General features: G+C 44.0%; 1 protein-coding gene and 1 long non-coding RNA gene across 4 annotated transcripts in view; one reads left to right on the top strand and one right to left on the bottom strand.

Annotated features, from left to right (window-relative positions):
- The window catches only part of DRC11 (dynein regulatory complex subunit 11), a 174,468-nt gene that overhangs the window by 40,444 nt on the left and 109,794 nt on the right, over nt 1-24,230 (bottom strand). For 2 of the 3 annotated variants that reach the window (XM_074398811.1, XM_074398812.1), the window contains exons 12-14: nt 22,505-22,569; nt 19,459-19,541; nt 3,769-3,876 (exon numbers count right to left, since the gene is read on the bottom strand). In XM_074398811.1, coding sequence (XP_074254912.1) covers nt 3,769-3,876; nt 19,459-19,541; nt 22,505-22,569 — 256 coding nt within the window. Of the gene's footprint in view, nt 1-3,768; nt 3,877-19,458; nt 19,542-22,504; nt 22,573-24,230 lie in introns of all 3 variants that reach the window. The other variant, XM_003936741.4, reaches the window with a different exon arrangement.
- Nucleotides 5,319-24,230, top strand: part of LOC141584522 (uncharacterized) — a 62,315-nt gene continuing 43,403 nt past the window's right edge. The window contains exons 1-2 of the long non-coding RNA XR_012517589.1: nt 5,319-5,920; nt 15,507-15,629. This is a non-coding gene — a long non-coding RNA (uncharacterized LOC141584522). The remainder of the gene's footprint in view (nt 5,921-15,506; nt 15,630-24,230) is intronic.

Genomic DNA, 24,230 nt, shown 5'->3' with positions numbered 1-24,230 from the left:
AAGGGGCCCCAGGCGCCGGTGTTCTCCATTGCAGAGAGCACAAGCAGAGCAGGTGTTGGCATAAAGCACCTGAAAACGGAATGGGATTCAATCCTGGAAAGCGTCGTGATCAAATCATTTACTCTCACCTGAGTTTTCGTTCAGCCACTTAATGGGCTCTGTTTGATCATCTGTAAATGTCAATATAATGATTACGTTTTTTTTCTCTTGTGTAATTGAAAAGATATAGAAAATTTAAGTGATGATTAGACACGCCATTTTTATAGTTATCTGCCATTCTCCACATAAACTTGGAAAATAGTTTTGAGCAAATTCTCTTTAAAATGTAATTCAATGAGCATGCTTTTTTGGGGGCTAGTAGGGGCCGCAGCAATGTCATGGGATAAAGGAGAGACTGTTTTCCACAACAGGAGAGAGAAGCCATTCCTTTGCCCAGCATTGCACAACACCTGGGTATTGAAGGCTGCTCTGTGCTGGCCCGGGCTGGGAGCCAGGGTGGGGGTCCGTGGGAATGGGGGCTGTGGCGGGGACTGACACAAAAGTGTAAAAGACTCAGGATTTGCTGTGGAGAATTCACGGTCAGGGGCGGAGCTGAATCTGCGTTGACATAAGGAGAATTGGAGGCAAGCGATGCCGAGGTCCAGGGGAGCCACAGGGAGTTCAGAGAAGAAACTGCTCCCCACGGGGGGCTCAGGCTGGACTTCCAGGAAGAGGTGGCACCTGGACTGGCCTCTGAGGAATGGGCAGAACAGGAGCATGCAGTGGCGGGGTGTGTGGGCAGGCTTCATGTGGGGCCAGGAAGCCAGGCTAGCACAGGGAGGGGCGAAGAGCCAGCGGTCAGAGGCCCTGAAAGGTGGTCGGACTGCAGGTGCCAGGGGTGCTGGCTGACGCCTGGGGCTCGGAGAGGCTTCTGGAAGCGGGGAGGGAAGAGAGAACAGCGCTGAGGACAGTCCTGGGTTGGGAGTGGGCGGCAGGAGGGAGAGCAGCAAGGGCGGGTGGGCGGACTCGGGAGAGTGTGTGGCAGGGATATGGTCAGTGGCCTTCCAGACAAAGGGGGTGGTCACCAAGGTCACTGAGAGAGGTGCAAAGGGTGGTCCCAGGGAGGCCTCTCCAACTGGGGCCTGGCTGACCTCAGGGAGGGCAAAAGTGGGCAGAGGGCCAGGAGCTGGTGGGACACACGTGTGCCAGCGTCCACAGCTCTTACCCTCTCGTAGAGCTGCAAGAGACACAGTATGGGTCCAGCTTTCGCACCTGAGCCCTGTTCAACTTTCTGAGGATTAAGAGGTAACAAGAAGGCCAGTGTTCTGTGTCCTAAACCCAGTTTAGCCTCTTCCTAGCCCTGTGCCTCCAAGGAAGCCCCTCTGTATCTTGGAACTGCTTACGAATCAGTAAAAGCTGGACCATGTCCGGGAGGGGTCTGCTGGGGGATGGAACAGTGGACGCTGTGTCTGCTCTGTGGGCATGCCCTCACCCTTCACTGCTCCCTGATCTTGATGTGGCAGTCATATCTCCAGGAGGGTGGGTGGATGCTGACCAGGTGCTTCCTGGGCTTCCTCTTCTCTACCAAGAGGGTTTTGGAGTCTAAGCCCTAGCCCCAGACTGCAGCCAGTGTCTCCCGGCCAGGTATGCAAGTGGCCATGAGATGCTCCCAGGGTCCTCTGCTGAGTGGCCAGGGTTTTAGTCTGGGCAGTGGCCACCATCAAGGTGATCTGAACAACTGGGCCCCCAAACATTCCTTTTTATAACAGGATGTTATTTTAATGTATGAAATGTAAATCAGACTCCCAAAAGCTTCACTGTGCACACAATTCATCTGCCTGACGTTTCTACACATTCCAAACACTTGGCACACCCGCCGTCATGAGAACAAATGCCCCAGCCAGCTCTGCTCTCCGGAGGACTCGGCAGCCCTTTTGGACAGGAGGCACCTCAGTGAGAAAGGGAGGGTGCAGGTGGGGTACTTCCTGGGGGCCCTTCTGGGATATGTTCAAAGCCAGCTTCGAAACCACAGATACCACCTTGTATTCTTTGCAGCTGTGAAATACACCAACCTCATTAGGGAGGCATTCCCTTCCGAAATTAATGGCTCTTGGTCGGTCTGTCCTTCCTTCCTTCACTCCCTCCCTCCCTCCCTCCCCCCTCCCTCCCTCCCTCCTCCCTCTCTGTCTTTCTTTTCTGAGATTGAGTTTCACTTCTGTCACCCAGGCTGGAGTACAATGGCACAACCCCAGGTTCCAGCAATTTTCCTGCCTCAGCCTCCCGAGTAGCTGGGATTACAGGTGCCTGCCACCATGCCTGGCTATTTTTTTTTTTTTTTTGGTATTTTTAGTAGAGACAGGGTTTCACCATGTTGGCCAGGCTGCTGTCAAACTCTTGACCTCAGGTGATCCCTCACCTTGGCTTCCCAAAGTGCTGGGATTACAGGCCTGAGCCACCGCGCCCGGCCTCACGGTGCTTTCTGCCTTACTGCCTTCCATGACACTTCGAGGAAGTGTGAGGCCTCCACTATTTCATTTCCATTGACCCCCATACTTATTATATGTTTATTCTGTTGACCACAAATTATGTTACCCCCAAATTTGATATACTTGTTATATGTAAATAATATAAATTATGTGCTATTATATATTAGTACACAAAACATATGTATTTTTTCCCCAACAGGAGAGAGAAGCCATTCATTTGTCCTGCATTCGACACCTGGGTGTATCGAAGGCTACTCTCTGCTGGCCCTGGCCGGGAGCCAGGATGGGGGTCCGTGGGAGTTGGGGGACCTTTTTCTGCTTACGAATCAGTAAAACCTGGACCCTGTCCACCGGGAGGGGTCAGGTGGGTGATGAAACCACCGCCAGCACACAGTAGCCTTCGATACCCAGGTGTTGAATGCAGGGCAGACTAATAGAAATCTATTATATTAATATAAAATGTATGTTGACCCCAAATTCCATTTACTACTTCTGACATTAAGTTAGAAGAGAAATTAACTATTTCTTGCCGATAGGCTTAAGTTCTGAAGTCAAAGTGGAACAATCAGTGTTTGAACTACTCCCATCCCATTTTAAAGCAAATTAAACACACGAAAGGTGATTTCTTTCTGAGAGTTGTTGTCAGAACTGAAACTCCTGGCTGGAGTTGCCGTCTCTGCCCCAGGTGATTCAGGTCATATATAAATCAAAGCCATTTAAAAAAAAAAAAGAAAAAAGCGAAGGTGAGCAGCAGCTGTCTGTGTGACGGAGAGCCCATCTTTCCTGCATCACTTGCACACCACAGAGCTCTAGTGTGTCTGTCTGAAAAAAAATCACAATTGAACCTCATTTAGCAGTGAGAGTAGACTTCAGTGAAAACTGCCAGGGCCTTAGAGGTGATCCTTTAGATCCATGGAATACACTTGCACGGCCTCCTGCAAGGCCGCCTCTGTTTAGGGCCTCGTCATGAAGCCTGCAGGTGGGAGGCAGCGTAGCCCTGAGTTTCTCTAAGTTGATTAGTTGTAATTGCAGATACTTGCTTTGCCTATTATCGCCCCAGCTCATTGCCCGTCCGTCCTTCAGGCCAGCGCTGCTAAACAGGCACACAGAGAGGGTGGAGACGTGCTCTCCCTGTAGTACCTTGTGTGCTGGGGGCACACGATCAGAATGAAACTGTGCCCACTCAGAAGTCTCAGTAGGAAACGTTAAGCTGCAGGGCACTTTAGATGACAAACAGAAGCACACTGTCCAAGCCAGCAAGCCTGCTTTGGAAAAGGCACATCCGTGCACGCCGAGTCTTTACCTAATGGCCAGATTCCGTACAACGTGATGAGCTGTCTGACATCCAGCAGGGAGGGCATGGGTTCTATGGCCACCTGGCGAAGAGTGGTCCCCAGGTAGCTGTACTCACCTGGAGGGAAAAGAAACAGAGGACAAATGAATGGAAAACAGTGCTGGTCCGAGCTGCCTAATTTTGGTACCTGCAAAACGACAGCAGAATACAAGTTTAACATTTCAGAGTAAACAGAATCCTATCAGGAGAGTCATTATGAAGAACATATCTTTTCTCAGAGAAAGGTTTGAAGAAAAACTATCCAGGCAAGAAAGCCCTGCTCTACTAGCTAGGGTAAACAGGAAATTATGCTATTAACCTCCTAATATTTTCTAAAACAATATTTGAATATTGAGTTATGTGAAACGGGGTAAAGGGCTAAAAAGGACACACAGAAAGGCTGAAATATAGTGGGTTCTGCTTCATTTATATTCCAAGAGATTATATATAACGTTTGTGCAAACTTTAAAAATAAGTTATTTAAGATCACTGTAGAATTTGTATTGGAGTAGTATAAATCTGAGTATAAAATGCAGTCATTTGAAAGGAAGGGTATGAGTCTAATTTAGGATAAATAGAAACATCTCCTTTTGAGGGTAATATTCATTTACATTTTTATCATTTTTAAGAGATTAGTAAAGGGATAATACAGAAATAAATCTTTACAGGTTTAATCAGAACATATCAAAGGGCTTAATTGTAGCCAGTCATAAATCTGAAGTGTTATTTTCTAACTAATTTAGATAAGGTCACCAAGAAAATTAGTTTGGCTGTCTCCATTTGTCATGAGGACGGACCTTTATAGGTTCATATGATTCTCTCTTGGTTTGTATCTGCATCTGGAGTAAAAATATTCAACGAACGAATCACGGTGTCTGCGTTTTTTTTCCCTGATGCTTTCTTCCTATAGCGAGGCCTGGTCCTGCAGAGCTTTGGATACTACATGTGTACAACATGCACATTTATGTGTGTATGAAACACTGACAATATCCAAAGCTTTTAAGCATTTTCAAATGCTAAGAAAATCAGAGTTAAAATTCAGACAGCGACCGCTGTTTTGCTGTGGGGGAGGCAGCCTTTCAGAGCCTCCGCATGAAAAAAGAAAACGTCCTTGGCAAGGACAATGGGTACCGGCTGGGAGAATGAGTGATCATGGAAACATCTATCACAGCTGCAGATACCACACTTCTTAATGAGCAGGTAATAAAGAGAAGAGTGGTTAACTTGGCCTCCGCTAGAATAGAAAGGGATCCCGTGGCAACCGTTCAACCCAGGGCTCATTGCCAGTAAACATCAGAGGTGGGGGGAAAGTGACCCCAATTTTCCTGCTTATCTAAACCCACACTAATCTCCAGATGCACCGTATTTTCTAGCAGCTAGCAGATTTTATTTAAACAAATGATATTCCGTTGGATTAGTGGCTGTTCGTTCTGACAGAGGCAAGGACACAAGCAGCCCGGGCTGCCTGCCAAGTTTGGACACTGGCACTGAAAGCACGTGACTGTGTTTGCTGTGGCCCCACGCAGAAGCCACGCCCCTTCCCATCCCTGCATTTGGAGCTTGGGAAGTTCAGGACTCCCTGCACAGACATCGGATCTTCCACAGGGGAGGGAAGAAGAAAATGGCAGATGAAAAGGCATTTGGGATGGAAGGCATGAAAATGCCAGGAAACCTAGAACAAGGGGCAGAAAACCAAACTGGGACTGCATGATCGGTGGGATGGAATCCCCTTGGAACTCCATGTGGAGTCCCAATCCCCAGCATCTCAGAGCATGAACTTCTTTGGAAATGGGGTTGCTGCAGATGGATTTCATTAAGATGCGGTCATTAGACCCTAAATCCAACAGGACTGGTGTCCTTACAAAAGAGGAGAAATTTGGACCCAGAGGCAGACCTGCACAGAGGCAGAGCACCGTGTGAAGATGAAGGCAGAGAGGGAGGTGATGGTTTTACACCAGGAAACACCAAAGATCGCCAGCCACACGTCAGGAGCAGCTGAAGGCCACGCAGGTGCAGCCTGGGCCACTCCGTCTTGCAATTTGCTTCACGTTCCCAGAGATTTGGTGAGGCATTCGCTGTAGTTACTCCATCCCATAGGAGTGGAAACTGAGGCACAGAAAGAGTAAGTAAAGGCCTGGTATCCTGGAGGGAGGCAGCTTGAGAAGGAAGAGAGACTTCCTGAGCCTGGGAGGGGAGACTGGTCAGTGGTCCCTGAGCAGCAGGCATCCAGCCCAGGCCCTGGGGGTCTGGAGGCCTTCCATAGCACCAGCCGCTGGGATATCTCTGCAGTACCCTGGTGCTACCTGGGAATTGGGGGCCTTGATGATTCCTAGGGGCAGGGGTGGGGACTGGCAAGAAGGAATGAATTTAAATCACCTTGGTACAATAGAGGTTGTGAAGCCAAATTAAGGCGATTTAAAGAAAATAAGGCAATTGCTCTTTTCACGCACACCTGAGATTGTGGCAGGTGCTGCTGGGCACGGGGCCAGTTCTGGGGCAGGGTGGCCATGCAGGGGCACAGCAAGCAGCGCGGTGGGTGGTGAGAGCCGAGGGCTGCGCCTGGAGGAAGGGGTCGCCCCCGGCTCTGCAGTGCAGGCTTCACCTTCTCTGGCCCTGTTCCTCCTCTCCATCCTCTTCAGTCTCCTGTAGCTCTAACCTGCTGTGGTTCTAATGACTGCTGGGAGTTGAATGGTGTTGAGGAGAGAGTGGGATTACAAATCTCAAGACTGAAAAAAGCAACTTCGTTTCCAGTGGCTGAGCATACCAGATCTGTGTAGAGCATTCCTGGCCTGGTGGAAGACATCAATCTGTGGAGCCACGTTTTGTGCTGGGGATCCCTGCTCCTGCCCTGCCTGGATGAAGGGCTGGGGAGGCGGAGCCCACACCCATGCTGTCTCCTCTTCTAGAGGCAGGAAGAAATAAAGGGCTCTGAGCACTCACTCAGGCTTTGCAGCGCTGGCCCCTGGAGCAACAGAATGGGAAAGAGAGGAAGCCTCTGGGCCATGCCTCTGTTGTCAAGGTGTTAAAAAGAAACCAGACAATAAATTTAAAACCAGGGGAACCCAAGTGTGAGTAAGGGTGCCTGGGTCCTCGCCTTGTTAATTCTCTTCTTAGACCAGATGACGAGGCATGACTTATCTGGGTGCTGAGAGCAGTGGGCTTATCAGAGGTGGGGGGCATTTCTAAGCTCCCTGAGTTTACCTCATCAGGAGGAGGCTCTAAGCCAGGCGTCCCCAAACTTTTTACACAGGGGGCCAGTTCACTGTCCCTCAGACCGTTGGAGGGCCGCCACATACTGTGCTCCTCTCACTGACCACCAATGAAAGAGGTGCCCCTTCCTGAAGTGTGGTGGGGGGCCGGATAAATGGCCTCAGGGGGCTGCATGCTGTCCGCGGGCCGGGCAGTAGTTTGGGGGACGCCCGCTCTAAGCTGCGCAGGATCCCAGCCCCCTAAGGCGGGAATTCGGCAGTGCTGTGTTGTCAGGGCACACAGCCGTGTGTGCTGCACTATCTCCTGAAGCCCTCACCTACTCTTGGTTTTATGGGTATGTAGAATGCTCACTCCCAATCCTGTGCCAAGGTCTCTCGTGTCATTTTGGATTGTCAGTAGGTCATTCTCAGCATTCTTCAGGAAGGACTTGGGGAAAATTGCTGAATTCGTGCATGTCTGTAAGTTCGTGTCCTGTGAACTTGAAAATAAATTTGGCTGGGCACAAAGTCCTGGGATCCTGCTTCCTTTCCTTGAGCATCTTAAATATTTTACTCCATTTACTTCTGGTGTAAAGCATTGCTGTGGAAAAAGTCTGATGATAATCTAATTTTATTTCCTTTCCAAGTCATGGGAGCTCTTTTACATAGATGCCCAAAGGCATTTTTTAAAAAATTATTTATTTATTTTTAATTTTTTATTTTTTAAATTGCATTTTAGGTTTGGGGGTACATGTGAAGAACATGCAAGATTGTTGCATAGGTACACAGATGGCAGCGTGATTTGCTGCCTTCCTCCCCATCACTTATATCTGGCATTTCTCCCCATGCTATCTCTCCCCAACTCCCCACCTCCTGCTGTCCCTCCCCTATTTCCCCCCAACAAACCCCAGTGTGTGATGCTCCCTTCCCTGTGTCCATGTGGTCTCATTGTTGAACATCCATCTATGAGTGAGAACATGCAGTGTTTGATTTTCTGTTCTTGTGACAGTTTGCTGAGAATGGTAGTTTCCAGATTCATCCATGTCCCTACAAAGGACACGAACTCATCGTTTTTGATGGCTGCATAATATTCCATGCTGTATATGTGCCACATTTTCCCTGTCCAGTCTATCATCGATGGGCATTTGGGTTGGTTCCAGGTCTTTGCTATTGTAAACAGTGCTGCAATGAACATTCATGTGCATGTGTCCTTATAGTAGAATGATCTATAATCCTTTGGATATATATCCTGTAATGGGATTGCTGGGTCAAATGGAATTTCTATTTCTAGGTCCTTAAGGAATCGCCACACTGTCTTCCACAATGGTTGAACTAATTTACACTCCCACCAACAGTGTAAAAGTGTTCCTATTTCTCCACATCCTCTCCAGCATCTGTTGTCTCTAGATTTTTTAATTACCGCCATTTGAATTGGCGTGAGATGGTATCTCAGTGTAGTTTTGATTTGCATTTCTGTAATGACCAGTGCTGATGAGCATTTTTTCATATGTTTGTTGGCCTCATGTATGTCTTCTTTTGTAAAGTGTCTGTTCATATCCTTTGTCCACTTCTGAATGGGCTTGTTTATTTTTTTTCTTGTAAATCTGTTTTAGTTCTTTGTAAATTCTGGATATCAGCCCTTTGTTGGATGGGTAGATTGCAAACATTTTTCCCCGTTCTGTTGGTTGCTGATTCACTATAATGATGGTTTCTTTTGCCGTGCAGAAGCTGTGGAGTTTGCTTAGGTCCCATTTGTCTATTTTGGCTTTTGTTGCCAATGCTTTTGGTGTTTTGGTCATGAAGTCCTTGCCTACGCCTATGTCCTGAATGGTTTTGCCTAGATTTTCTTCTAGTGTTTTTATGGTGTTAGGTCTTATGTTTAAGTCTTTAATCCATCTGGAGTTAATTTTGGTGTAAGGTGTCAGGAAGGGGTCCTGTTTCTGCTTTCTGCACATGGCTAGCCAGTTTTCCCAACACCATTTATGAATCAGGGAATCCTTTCCCAATTGCTTGTTTTTGTCAGGTTTGTCAAAGATTGGATGGTTGTAGATATATTGTGTTGCCTCCGAGGCCTCTGTTCTGTTCCATTGGTCTATATCTCTGTTTTGGTACCAGTACCATGCTGTTTTGATTACTGTAGCCCTGTAATATAGTTTGAAGTCTGGTAGTGTGATGCCTCCCACTTTGTTCTTTTTTGCTTAGAATTGACTTGGCTATGCGGGCTCTCTTTTGGTTCCATATGAAGTTTAAGGCTTTTTTTCCAGTTCTGTGAAGAAGGTCATTGGTAGCTTGATGGGGATAGCATTGAATCTGTAAATTACTTTGGGCAGCATGGCTATTTTCACGATATTGATTCTTCCTAACCATGAACATGGAATGTCTCTCCATCTGTTTGTATCCTCTCTTATTTCGTTGAGCAATGGCTTGTAGTTCTCCTTGAAGAGGTCCTTTATGTTCCTTGTTAGTTGTATTCCTAGGTATTTTATTCTCTTTGTAGCAAGTGTGAATGGCAGTTCGTTCTTGATTTGGCTCTCTTTAAGTCTGTTACTGGTGTATAGGAATGCTTGTGATTTTTGCACATTGATTTTGTATCCGGAGACTTTGCTGAAGTTGCTTATCAGTTTCAGGAAATTTTGGGTTGAGATGATGGGGTCTTCTAAACATGCAATCATGTCATCTGCAAATAGAGACAATTTGACTTCCTCCTTTCCTATTTGAATACCCTTTATTTCTTTTTCTTGCCTGATTGCTCTGGCTAGAACTTCCAGTACTATACTGGATAGGAGTGATGAGAGAGGGCATCCTTGTCTAGTGCCAGATTTCAAGGGGAATGCTTCCAGTTTTTGCCCATTCAGTATGATATTGGCTGTCAGTTTGTTGTAAATAGCTTTTATTATTTTGAGATACATTCCATCAATACCTAGTTTATTGAGGGTTTTTAGCATAAAGGGCTGTTGAATTTTGTCAAAGGCCTTCTCTGTATCAATTGAGATAATCATGTGGTTTTTGTCTTTGGTTCTGTTTATGTGGTGAATTATGTTTATAGACTTGTGTATGTTGAACCAGCCTTGCCTCCCTGGGATGAAGCCTACTTGATCATGGTGGATAAGCTTTTTCATGTGCCGTTGCAATTGGCTTGCCAGTATTTTATTGAAGATTTTTGCATCTATGTTCATCATGGATTGGCCTGAAATTTTCTTTTCCCGTTGAGTCTCTGCTGGGTTTTGGTATCAGGATGATGTTGGTCTCATAAAATGATTTGGGAAGGATTCCCTCTTTTTGGATTATTTGGAATAGTTTCAGAAGAAATGGTACCAGCTCCTCTTTGTATGTCTGGTAGAATTTGGCTGTGAACCCATCTAAACCTGGGCTTTTTTTGGGTGGTAAGCCCTTAATTGCTGCCTCGACTTCAGCCCTTGTTATTGGTCTATTCAGAGTTTCAACTTCTTCCTGGTTTAGGCTTGGGAGGAGGCAAGTGTCCAGGAACTTATCCATTTCTTCCAGGTTTACTAGTTTATGTGCATAGAGTTGTTTATAATGATCTCTGATGATGGTTTGAATTTTTGTGGAATCTGTGGTGATATCCCCTTTATCGTTTTTTATTGCATCAATTTGGTTATTCTCTCTTTTCTTTTTTATTAATCTGGCTAGTGGTCTGTCTATTTTGTTGATCTTTTCAAAAAACCAGCTCCTGAATTTATTGATATTTTGAAGGTTTTTTTTTTATGTCTCTATCTCCTTTAGTTCTGCTCTGATCTTAGTTATTTCTTGTCTTCTGCTAGGTTTTGAGTTTTTTTGATCTTGCTCTTCAGCTCTTTCAATTTTGATGATAGGGTGTCAATTTTAGATCTCTCCTTGCTTCTCATGTGGGTCCTTATTGCTATATATTTTCCTCTAGAGACTGCTTTAAATGTGTCCCAGAGATTCTGGTATGTTGTGTCTTCATTCTCATTGGTTTCAAAGAACATCTTTATTTCTTCCTTCATTTCATTGTTTATCTAGTCAACATTCAAGAGCCAGTTGTTCAGTTTCCATGAAGCTGTGCGGTTTTGAGTTAGTTTCTGCATTCTGAGCTCTAACTCAAATGCACTGTGGTCTGAGACACTGCTTCTTATGGTTTCTGTTCTTTTGCATTTGCTGAGGAATGATTTGCTTCCAATTATGTGGTCAATTTTAGAGTAGGTGCGATGTGGTGCTGAGAAGAATGTATATTCTGTGGATTTGGGGTGGAGAGTTCTGTAAATGTCTATTAGGTTTGCTTGTTCCAGGTCTGAGTTCAAGTCCTGGATATCCCTGTTAATTTTCTGTCTAGTTGATCTGTCTAATATTGACAATAGGGTGTTAAAGTCTCCCACTATTATTGTGTGGGAGTCTAAGTCTCTTTGTAAGTCATTAAGAACTTGCCTTATGTATCTGGGTGCTCCTGTATTGGGTGCGTATATATTTAGGATTGTTAGCTCTTCTTGTTGCATTGACCCTTTTACCATTGTGTAATGTCCTTCTTTGTTTCTTTTGATCTTTGTTGCTTTAAAGTCTGTTTTATCAGAGATGAGAATTGCAACTCCTGCCTTTTTTTGCTCTCCATTTTCTTGGTAAATCTTCCTCCATCCCTTAATTTTGAGCCTTTGTGCATCCTTGCATGTGAGATGGGTTTCCTGGATACAGTGCACTGATGGGTTTTGGCTTTTTATCCAATTTGGCAGTCTGTGTCTTTTGATTGGTGCGTTTAGTCCATTTACATTTAGGGTTAATATTATTATGTGTGAATTTGATCCTGCCATTTTGATGCTAGCTGGCTCTTTTGCCCATTAGTTGATGCAGATTCTTGATTGTGTTGATGCTCTTTACCATTTGGTATGTTTTTGGAGTGGCTGGTACTGGTTGTTCCTTTATATGTGTAGAGCCTCTTTCAGGAGCTCTTGCAAAGCAGGCCTGGTGGTGATGAAATCTCTGAGTACTTGCTTGTTCGCAAAGGATTTTATTTTTCCTTCACTTATGAAGCTTAGTTTGGCTGGGTATGAGATTTTGGGTTGAAAGTTCTTTTATTTAAGGATGTTGAATATTGGCCCCCACTCTCTTCTGGCTTGTACAGTTTCTGCTGAGAGATCCACTGTGAGTCTGATGGGCTTCCCTTTGTGGGTAACCTGACCTTTCTCTCTGGCTGCCCTTAGCATTTTCTCCTTCATTTCAACCCTGGTGAATCTGACAATTATGTGCTTTGGGGTTGCTCTTCTTGAGGAATATCTTTGTGGTGTTCTCTGTATTTCCTGGACTTGAATATTGACCTGCCTTGCTAGGTTGGGGAAGTTTTCCTGGATAATATCCTGAAGAGTATTTTCCAGCTTGGATTCATTCTCTTCATCACATTCAGGTACACCTAACAAACGTAGATTAGGTCTTTTCACATAGTCCCACATTTCTTGGAGACTTTGTTCATTCCTTTTCCCCCTTTTTTCTCTATTCTTGCCTTCTCATTTTATTTCATTGAGTTGATCTTCGACCTCTGATATCCTTTCTTCTGCTTGGTCAATTAGGCTGTTGAAACTTGTGCATGCTTCGCGAAGTTCTCGTGTTATGTTTTTCAGCTCCATCAATTCTCTTATATTCTTGTCTATGTTGTCCATTCTCGTTAGCATTTTGTCAAATCTTTTTTCAAGTTCTTAGTTTCTTTGCATTGGGTTAGAACATGTTCTTTTAGCTCACAGAAGTTTCTTATTACCCACCTTCTGAAGTCTGATTCTGTCATTTCATCCCACTCCTTCTCCATCCAGTCTTGTTCCCTTGCTGGTGAGGAGTTGTGACCCCTTGGAGGAGGAGAGGTGTTCTGGTTTCAGGTGTTTTCATCCTTTTTGTGCTGGTTTCTTCCCATCTTTGTGGATTTATCCACCTGTTGTCTTTGTAGTTGCTGACTTTCAGATTGGGTCTCTGAGTGAACTTCCAGTTTGTGGATGATCAAGTTATTTCTGTTTCTTAGTTTTCCTTCTAACAGTCTAGCCCCTCTGCTGTAGGACTGCTGAGGTCCGCTCCAGGCCCTGCTTGCCTCGGGATCACCTTCAGCAGCTGCAGAACAGTAAGGGTTGCTACCAGTTTCTTCTTCTGCTATCTTTGTCCCAGAAGGATACCCGCCAAATGTCAATCTGTTCTCTCCTTTATGAGGTGACTCTTTGGATATACAGGGGTCAGGGAGCTGCTTGAAGAGACAGTCTGTCCTTTATTGGAGCTCAAGTGTGGAGCTGTGAGCTCCGTTGTTCATTCAGAGTTGCTGGGCAGGTACGTTAAGGTCTGCTGCAGCAGAACTCATAAACTCCTCCCCCTTTTTTTCCCCAGGTGCTCTGTACCAGGGAGTTAGGGCTTTATTTATGAATTTCTGTTGTGCTGCTGCCTTTTTTTTTCCAGGGCTGCCCTGCCCAGTGAGGAGGCAGCCTAGTCATTGTCTGCCTGCAGAGGCTTTGCTGAGCTGCTGTGGGCTCTGCCCAGCTGCCGTGTGATCTTCCCTGCAGTCCTGTTTATATGGGTGTAGTTAGAACTGCCTCAGCAATGGTGGCCCACCTCCGTAATGGCGGGCTCTCTCTGTAGTGGCAGGTTGCCTCGGCAATGGCAGGTTGCCTGGGCAATGGCGGGCTGCCTCAGCAATGGCAGACTGCCTCCGTAGTGGTGGAGTGCCTCAGTAATGGCTGATGCCCCTCCCCCACAGAGCTGGACCATCCCCCATTCAGCTGTGCTTGCTGTGAAACTCTCAACCCAGAGTGTTTTCAGTTACTGTTTTTGTGTGTGTGTGTGTGTGCAGGGGTGGGACCAGCTAAGCCTGATCACCTGGCTCCCTGACTCAGAGTCTTTTTTTTTTTTTTTTTTTTTGTTGAATGTTCGACTCTCTCCCAGGTGTTCCAGTCACCTGTTGAAAATATGCCACGATCTATGTGATTTCCCATGTGGCGACTCACTGTGCTGGCTGAAACAGTGGCACTGAGATTCCTGGTGTTTTTTTTTTTTTTTTTTTTTTTGCCCGGGAATCTTCTGGCCTGGCTCCCTATTTCAGTCCCTTTTTAAATCAGATGAATGGGTGATCTGCCTTCCCAGGGCTCCAATTGCCAGCTAAGAGGGCACCCGGAACAGTGTATTTTGTACAGAGAATCGCTGCACCAGGGTGCCGGCAAAGCAGCCGTGTGGGCCAAAACAGCTGCATCAGTCAAAACAACCTCGCTGGCTACCCGTGGGGCTCCTCCGCCTGGGAATCTCCTGGTGTGTGGGCAATAAAAATCCATTTGGAAATGTGGCGTCCACTAACCCTTTGCGCTTTCACTGGGAGCTGCAATCCTGAGCTGTTCCTAGTCAGCCGTCTTCCTGAGATTCCCTGCACTTTTATTAGAATATGTCTTCTTGATCAATCTGAGTCAATACTCTCAGATAGACAGTGTGATCTTTCATTATGTGGCTTTAATATTTTTTAAACATTTAAACCCTATTCCCCTTTGCCCTGAGAATACTTGCTAGAAGTGCGTTCGGCTGTAGTGTTTCCTCTGAGATAACTTTGCCATGCAATAGCTTGCTTTTATTATTATTTTCGCATAGCTCTTGAATATTGATTTTGAAAACAAAAGACATCATTCTATTTATAGCATTCTGTTTTCAGTATTTCCATTTACAAAGCATAGTAATTCTCGATTGCTGAAAATATCAAATCCTAGAAAACGTAGCATTCCTACACATGACGTTAACACTGTTTACAATGGTTGGTGGCTGAATATTCATTTCATGGATCTGACTTTTTCTGAAATAGACAATTCTGATGATTCAGACAATTCCTATATTAGTTCTGTTTAGAAATAACTCCAAGAAAAGTTTTTATATTTTATTTTCACTTTGAAAACCAGTCAGATTTGTTTTAGCCTCAAATATTGTGTTTATGTAAAGTAAAATGAGCATTGGCAGCTGCACTTTTTTTTTTCTCAACAGGAAAAGGGCTAAAATGAATTAAAATTTGTGTGTGTGTGTGTGTATGTGTGTATATATATATATATATATATATATATATATATATATATATAGAGAGAGAGAGAGAGAGAGAGAGAGAGAGAGAGAAGGTCCTGCTTTTTCACCTATGCTGGAATGCAATGGTATGATCTGGGCTCACTGCAACCTTGAATTCCTAGGCTCAAGTGCTCCTCCTGCCTCAGCCCCCCACTCCTGTGGGACTACAGGTGTGTCCCACAATGCCCAGCTAGGTTTTATTTTTTGTAGAAACAGGGTCTTGCTATGTTGCTAGGCTGACCTCAAACACCTGGTCTCAAGAGATCCTCCAGCCTCCGCCTCCAAGAGTGCTGAGATTACAGGTGCAAGCCACTGTGCCTGGCTAAAATCCTTTGCATTTGTTCTATTCCTTTGCTTTGGTTTTCTTCTGCAGGGACTCACATTATCTGTATGTTGGATTTTCTTTGTTTGTCATCAATATTCAATATGTTCTTCTGAATTATTTTAATATCCCTCATGTTTAGTTTTACCTTTTTTTTTTTTTAAATTGAGACAGAGTTTCACTCTTGCTGCCCACACTGGAGTGCAATGGTGTGATCTCAGCTCACTGTAACCTCTGCCTGCCGGGTTCAAGATATTCTCCTGCCTCAGCCTCCTGAGTAGCTGGGATTACAGGTATGTGTCACTACACTTGGCTAATTTTGTATTTATAGTAGAGATGGGGTTTCACCATATTGGCCAGGCTGGTCTCAAACTCCTAACCTCCTGATCCACCTGCCTCAGCCTCTGAAAGTGCTGGGATTACATAAGTTTTACTTTTAAAAATTTGTCTTTTCACCTTTTATTTTTCTTAAAGAGTTATTTATTATCTTCATTTGCTCTTGTATTTTTTATAAATTTTTTCCTAAAACATTTTCCCCTTTATTTATATTTATTGAGTTTTGTCACCTCATTTCTGGGTTTTACTCATTTTATTTTGTGGTGTTCTCACATGTCTTCTATAATTTTTAAAAATGTGTATCAACTTTTTTTTGAGATGGAGTCCTGCTCCATCCCCCAGGCTGGAGTGCATTGGCACAATCTTGGCTCACTGCAACCTCCCTGGGTTCAAGCGATTCTCCTGCCTCAACCTCCCAAGTAGCTGGGATTACAGGTATGTGAGACACCATACCTGGCTAATTTTTGTGATTTTTGTAGAGATGGTGCTTCTCCATGTTGACCAGGCTGGTCTGAAACTCCTGACCTCAAATGATCTGCCAGTCTCAGTCTCCCAAAGTGTTGGGATTACAGGCATGAATGACTGCACCTGGCTCTTAAGGTATATTAACTTGTTTTGAAATGGTTTCAGTAGAGACCTGTTTTGTGGAGATGTCTTTTTGGGATGCTAATGGTTTCTTAATTTTTTTCTTATGATCATTTTGTTGGGCTTTGACCTTGAACTTTTCCATTGCTCAGATTTATATGAGTGAATAGTCCAATATCTTTAGAAGGAAGTGTGGTGTAGGATAGCTTTTCCAGTTTCACAGGAGGCTCTGCTGCCTTTATAGATGTTAAAAATGTACTGGCTCGTTTTCTGAGATATTATGGCTCTGGTCCCTCCCCTAATTTCTTCTGGGCCTTTTTTTTGTGTTTCATCTTCATTTTTCCCATCCTGTTCAATTTCACTCCCAAGAGTTTCTTCATGGTATGGGCCCTGTGGAGGAAGGGACTGGGGTGGGTCACCTCTCCAGCCCCTTCACACTTTCTTATTCGGGTCTTTTGCACTCATCTGCTATTGAGGTGGGCAAAACCCCTCCTAGTTGGAGCTTTGATTCTTACTTGGCCTACTGCACATTACCTGGCCCATTGCTCTCTGGCTGTGTTGGGGTCTCCTCTTCTCAGGTCCTTTGGTAACCCTAAAGCTTGTGCTTTGGGGCTCAAGAGGGAAAACTTGTCATTTAGTTTTGGTGCAAGTGTTGCCTGGGGAGTTTTGGTTTTATTTTCTAGTTGCTCTATTTTATGATATGGGGATTTAGGAAGATAAACTACCATCTTTCAAGCTAAGGACCTTAACTCGGAAAAAATGAAAATATGGACAAAGTCAAAGTGTGCCAGATTTTGGGGGATATTTGACTGTGTTGGTTAGATTGAGTCATTTTCACAAAATCTGTATTAGTTCATTCTTGCACTGCTATAAAGAAATTAGCCAAGACTGGTTAATTTATAAATAAAAGAGGTTTCGCTGGCTCATGGTTCTGCAGGGTATACAGGAAGCATGATGCTGGCATCTGCTCAGCTTCTGAGAGGGCCTCAGGAAACTTACAACCATGACACAAGGCAAAGGGGGAGTAAGATGTCTTATATGGCAGGAACAGGAGCAAGAGAGAGAGGAGTGGGAGGTGCTACACACTTTCTCATGAGAACTCACTACCGTGAGAAAAGTACCAAGGAGCATGGTGCTAAACCATTCATGAGAAACTGCCCCCATGGTCCAATCACCTCCCGCAAGGCCTCATCTCCAACATTGCAGGTTATGCTTCTACATGAGATTTGGTGGGCACACAGATCCAAAACATATCAGAGTTATTCTTAAATGGCTGACTCCATTCACTTTGACCTTGGGCATCTTAAAAATGCTTCCTGAAAACTGACAGATCATTGAAAATTTTCAGAAGAGATAAGAAATTAATAATTAGTTGAGAAGTCAGTCCACATGGTAATGAAAATCTACCATGTGCCAGGCACTGTACTAAGCACTGGGATCTTTTGTTCAGGAATCCAAACCATAAATAAGAGACAGTTCTGTTAAAAATGGCCATTTTAAAATATTAACAGAATTAACAAAACAGAATCAAGGTACAGAAGAAAATTCTCCAGCACTTGAAGAAGAAACACAGATAGTAAAATAAATAGAAACCCCAAACATATCTCAATATATATTCTGGCAAACTTCTGATGCTATTAGGAAATATGAGGGCTCCTTCAAGCCCTCAAGAAGAAAACAAGGCTGTCATGCAAAAGGATTAAAATAACCATCCTTTGATCAAAGGAGAATGCCAGCCTTCTTGCCCTTAGAGATGAAAATTGGATCAATGCAGAAATCAGCATGGATAATGATAGGGACAGACAATAATACATTGAATAAAAAGAGAATCCAGGTATCCATACTGATAACACAATTTAAAAAGATTCCACACTTCCCTACAGAAGAATGGTTATCTATTAAATGTAGAAAGAATGATATCTATTAAATGTAGAAGGAATGATGGAAAGAGAAAAATCCCCACTTTACAACTGCTACAGCAATAACTGACAAATACAAAAATCATCAGTGGGTGCTAAAATGCTTTCCTGAAAGGCTGCTGGGAACAGAACCTCCACAGTCTCAAAATATCACCCCTTGGATTGATTGTTTATTAATTATAAAGGGAAAGATGATGTTTTACAGTGGAGAAATCCAGGGAATAGCACCTAAGCCACAGGATTAAACTTAACATCACCACTGATGGGACAGAGTGGCAGGAAATGCTCCCAGTGGGAAACATGGACAGGGACATACTATCACCTATGTCATTTTCTTGTCGAAAATGTTTAACCTGAATCAAATAATGAGGAAACCGTGACAAAAATTCAATTGAGGAACAGTCTGAACAGCTCAGACTCTTCAAAAATGTCAGTGTTGTGAAAGATGGCAGAAGACTGGGAAACTGTTCCATATGGAAGGAATTAAGGGAGGCTGAAGAGATATAGCAATCATTCATACCTTCCTTGGCTGGATTTTGGATGGAGGAAGACAAATATTTATAAAGGACATTATCAGGATGATTGGGAAAGCTGAAGGTTCACTGTGTATTTTTGCATTAGTGTTTGATTTTCTGAGTGATTTTCCTTCTGTGGTTATGCAGGAGAATGTTGTCATTCATTGGGGATAATTTCTTCATAAAAGTAAAAATAATAATTGCCTTAGGTTGGTTGGTAGAGTTATGAGGAATTTTAAGCTTTAAGTGTGTTTTCAGGTCATCATCTTGTTTTTTAAAAATTTAGAGAAAACCATTAGGTGAGGCTGTGATAACAGATGTCCTCACCTCAATCCTCCCTAATATTCGTGTCTCTATAGGAAGCTCTATTTTGGAAAGCATTCCTCCAGCAAGGATTCTGTTGTGGAAGCCCCAGGTGCTGTCCCCTAGGTGTATTTTTTCACACATGAAAGCATAAACCATTCCCCATTTCCTTAAATCAGATTATGCCAGAAAGAAAGCATCAAGGAACCTTGCTAGTAGGTTAAGAAGCCTGCTACTACCACGTGAGGGGAGAGAGCTGCACCCATTTTATTAAGAGAATCTGTTAGTTTACATGATCCTCTTAGGTCGTTTTAATCAGTTCAATCCAACATTTACCACAAGCCACCGTGAGCCAGGTTTTGGCTTGAACAGAAATGTAAATAAAACATATTTCTGGCTGCTGGTATTTCAAAACATGAGAGGTGACATGTGACGCATACATGCATTATTCTTTTTGTACTCACCAATGTAATCAGAGAGGTTGACTTTCAGAGCCTGGATCAGTAATCCTTCTTCCACCAGTTCCTTATACAGAGACTCAATGGTCCTGGGGAGAAAGGAGGGTGTCTGTTCCAGAGGCACACACACAGAAATCAGCAGTATTTCTGTTAATGATCAATTTAAACCAGATCTATTTCAGTGTACATTTGTTCATATGCAAACAAAAGGATTTTTGAAGTGTTTCTAAAAACAACACTTTTTAAAAACAGTACGTTCACTCATCCATGTGTATATGTGATGTTCCCCATTAATGAGAATGATATCTTTGGGTGTCTGGGACCAGCTATAACTCCTGCAGTTTGCCCTTCCATCAGTCTTCATGATGACACAAATATGAATTAGAAATTACCCAATAACAGTAATGCAATAGACCTGTAATTATATATTCAGTTAGCATCTGCAAGCTGTAGTAGATCATTAATCCTTTGTGAAATTTATGTTTCCTTTTAACCCAATTGCACAACTGTTTGAATGAAACATCTACAAAGAACAAAGGCTTATACTGAAGATAATTCTTATGCGGAAGATAAAACTAAAGCTATGAGGGTGATGATTTTTTAGGAGGGTGTTATACTTTATGGAGTGTTTACAGATGTCAAAACCACTTCCCTAAAAGGACCTTGGGCATGTTGGTAATGTATAACTGAGAAAAAATGGACATAGTATTCCACGTAATCAATGAAACTCCCAGTGATACTTGCTGGGTTTTGGCTTGCAGGAATTAGATAGGTTAAACTCAAATATTATTCAGTATAATCCTTTGAGATGTTTTGTTTTTTCCTCTTCTTTATTCTTCCATCCTTCTCTGGTCTTTCTCTAAGTTGAGATTTGTAAACACAACTCTATTTAGACAGTTCTAAGTCTTCTGACTGTTCTGTGATCCAAGTTAGTGTGATTAAAAGATATCCAAGAATATCAGTTAGACCCAAGCCAAATACTGTCAGGGGATGACTGGAATTGTAATCCATCAGACCTATTTAAAGGAGTATGCCCTCTGCTGAAAGTTAAGAAATGTTTAATTTAGTGGAATTTGGGATAGCAATATCTGATCTATATCAAGGAAGTATCAGTATTCAAGTTAAAACTGTAGTGTTTTAACTTGAATACTTATTTAATATAAACATGTAACATAGGCATAAAATATTAACATAAATTTGAAGAAGATTCTCTAACATATTCAGAACAAACTATATTAAGAAGATCTGAGGCTGGGTATGGTAGCTCACACCTGTAATTCCAGCACTTTGGGAGGCCGAGGTGGGGGGATCATTTGAGGTCAGGAGTTAGAGACCAGCCTGGCCAACATGGTGAAACCTTGTCTCTACTAAAAACAAACAAACAAAAAATTAGCTGGGTCTGGTGGTGGGCACCTGTAATCCCAGCTACTCAGGAGGCTGAGACAGGAGAATTGCTTGAACTCCGGAGGTGGAGGTTGCAGTGAGTTGAGATGGTGCAACTGCACTCCAGCCTGGGTAATAGAGCGAGACTCCGTCTCAAAAAGAAAAAAGCTACTAGAAGGCACCGTGGCACTGTGTGTGAGCATGGGCTGCACTTACCTTAAGAGATGGGACTCTGAGGCCCCTCTGACCCCAAAAGCTTCCCCAGGAGGGGCCAGTGTTTGTGCATGGACACGTGTGCCTCCCCTGAACTGGGGCTCCTGAGTCTCAAAATGCTGACCAGTTGCCTCTGAGGCGGCAGTCAGCCACAGCATCTCCCCCTGAACTGCTTCTCAGACAATGGAGCCTCAAGTGGAGAAAGCTACAGCCCCCTCCCTCTACGAAGGTCCTGGAGAGCCATTTCTCTAGAGAGCAGAAATCCACACTGCCTCTGACTCTGTTTCCAGGGGCTGCTTGCCAGGGCCGCGGCAGTGTTCTGGCCTCCCTGGAGGTGTCCACAGATGCCTACTGCCGCTCTGGGAGCTCTGGCCTCCTTTTCCCCTCCAGAGAGCGCTAGGCAGGGTTTCTCCCTCACGCAGCTTCTCTCGAACAGAGTTTGGGAAGCGTAATGCTGGGACACAGAGAGAAGCAGGAACCCCCAAATAGGAAAACACAGGACCAAGGGAGGGGGAGAGAACTCCCGAACGGAAAAGGGATAGAACCAAGAAAGGGGAGGGAACCCCCAAACAGGGGAGTGACAGGACCGAGGGAGACAGGAGGGAACCCCAAAACAGAAGAGTGATAGAACCAAGGGAGACAGGAGAGAACCCCCAAACAGGAGAGTGATAGAACCAAGGGAGACCAGAGAGAACCCCAAAGTAGGAGAGTGATAGAACCAAGGGAGACAGGAGGGAACCCCCAAACAGGAGAGTGATAGAACCAAGAGAGCAGAGGGAACCCCCAAACACAGAAGCCACAGGTGTGGACCCACTAATAAGACCCATGGGAAGAAAAATACACATTCAAAATTATTTCCCACATCATTTATTAGGGATTTAATTAAATGCCCTGACAATATTTGAAAACCTAGTACTATTTATTTTCAATGTTAAAGCACTTTCAGGCCACTCCAGATTAAAAATGAACACTGAATTTGTTTGTCCTGCACTGAAGCTGGGCCCATGAAGCTCCAGGAAATGACACAGCCCTTCCTGAGACGGGGCCTCACTGCTCTCACTCCTTCCAGTGGGAGCAAGGGCCTCAGCAGAGGCACCTGGGCAGATCGCTGTACTGTGGGAACTCGACTATAGGGAAACAGTCTATTTTCTCAAAAGTGTCACTGAGGTGTTATTTCTTAAAAAAATTTAAAGAACACCCCTTCCATGCATTTTAAAACTTAAAAAAGTGATATAAACTCAGAAGCGATGGGGGTCCAGGCTTGTCTTCTGGCCACCCAGGCATCTTTCCAGTCTGGGATTTGTACGGACTTAGAGGTGGCTCCCAACACTCTGGGATGGTGGAGGATGAAGAGGGCGTGGCATCACTGAAGGGGGTGTGCTTGGGGTTTCCTGTCTTCTTCCCTGGGGCACCCACTTCTCAACGTGTATCACAAAACAACAAGTCCGCTCCTCACCTGTCAGCTGTCAGATCTTTATCCTTCTTTGCCTTTTTCTCTTTCTTTTTGCCTTTCTTTCCTTTCTTCTTTGGAAAAAAAGGAAATAACCAACAATTTAGTCAAAACAAGCAAGCAAGTAAGTCCTAGAAATCAGCTAAGTGTGCTGTTTTGTGGGGGCGGTGGGAGGTGGAGAGTTAATTGTGGTGGTGTGAACCTGGAGCTGCAGTGTTTTCATGAATGTAGGAACGGGCCTGGAAAACCCCCAGTTGCGTATGTGGGTGTGTCCTTGTGTGGAGAGATGTGAGGTCCCCACTGTGGAGCTTGCATAGGGCCAAATTCCAAATAGGCAAGAGCATGCTGGCTCTTTTTCTACGCTCTGGCTTGGTGTCCTACAAAGGATGAGAGTGCCGTGTGCACATACAGAGTCAAGTTGTGCTCCCCTTTGGCGCCTGATATATAGATGCTGAATGCTTGTGTTCCCCCCAAATCCATGAGTTGAAACCTAACCCCAAGGTGCTGGTATTAAGAGATGGGGCCTTTGGGAGGCAATTGGGTCACAAGGGTTCCGCTCTCGTGGAGAGGTTTGAGGGGGCTTGTTCACTTCCACCATGTGAAGACACAGCTGGAAGGCACCATCTTTGACGTGGATAATGAGGCCTCACCAGACACAAAACCACTAGACACCGAATCTGCTGGTGTCTAGATCTTGGACTTCCCAGCTCCCCAAAACTATGAGCTATTAGTAAAAAGTTTCTGTCATTTATTAACTACTCAGCCTAACAACATGGTTATGGAAGTCTGAATGGACTAAGGCAGTACCCAGTCACCTTTCTCTCTCAGGATCTGGCCCCAAATCTGGAGCCTTCAGGGCCGGACCACAGTCTAGCTCTAGTTCCCAAGGGGCTTTGCATTCAAGGTGCTTGTGACAGCCTAGAGGGACATGCCCCAAAGGTGCTTATTTTATGCGCTTATTTACCGTCCATCCATCCTCTTCAGTGTAACGTCTCTGTGTCTTTCACTTGTTTTCTAATTGGGTTGCTTATTTTTTAACTTTTGAGTTTTGAGGGTTCTTCATATGTTTATCTGTTAGAGAGTTCAAGATATGTCTAGTATATGAATAATAGATCTTTGTCAGATATGTGGTTTGCAAATATTTCCTCCCACTCTGTAGCTTGCCTTTTTTTATTCTCTTAATAGGGTCTTTCACAGGTAAGTCATTTTTAATTTTGATAAAGTCCAATATTTCCTTCTAAAAATTGTGTTTTGGATGCCAATTCTGAGAACGCGTTGTCCAGCCTTAGGCCTCCAAAGTCTTCTCTTCCTGTTTTTCTAAAAGTTAAGTCTGTGACCCAGTTTGAATTAATTTGTGTATGAAGTGTGAGACTTAGCTTGAGATTCGTTTCTTTTTGCTTATGGATGTCCAGTTACTCCGGCAGTACTTACTCAAAAGCCTATCTTTCTGCCTTAGAATTACTTTTGTACCTTCATCAAAGTCAGTTGGGTGTGTTTGTGTGGGCCTATTTCTAGGATCTCTGTCCTATTCCATTGATCTATATATTTGGCTCCTTACCAATAGCATACAGTCTTGATTACTGTAGCTATAAAACAAGCCTTAAAATTGAGTAATTAGATCCTTCTCACTTTAGTCTTCTTTTTCAAAATTGCTTTAGTTATTCTAGCTCCATTATCTTTCCATATAAATTTTAGAATAAACTTGTCTAGGTCTACAAATTATATTTCTGGG

This window comes from Saimiri boliviensis, chromosome 5 (assembly GCF_048565385.1).
Source record: "Saimiri boliviensis isolate mSaiBol1 chromosome 5, mSaiBol1.pri, whole genome shotgun sequence".
Classification (NCBI taxonomy): Eukaryota; Metazoa; Chordata; class Mammalia; order Primates; family Cebidae; genus Saimiri; species Saimiri boliviensis.
This window is presented reverse-complemented; position numbering and strand designations above follow the sequence as displayed.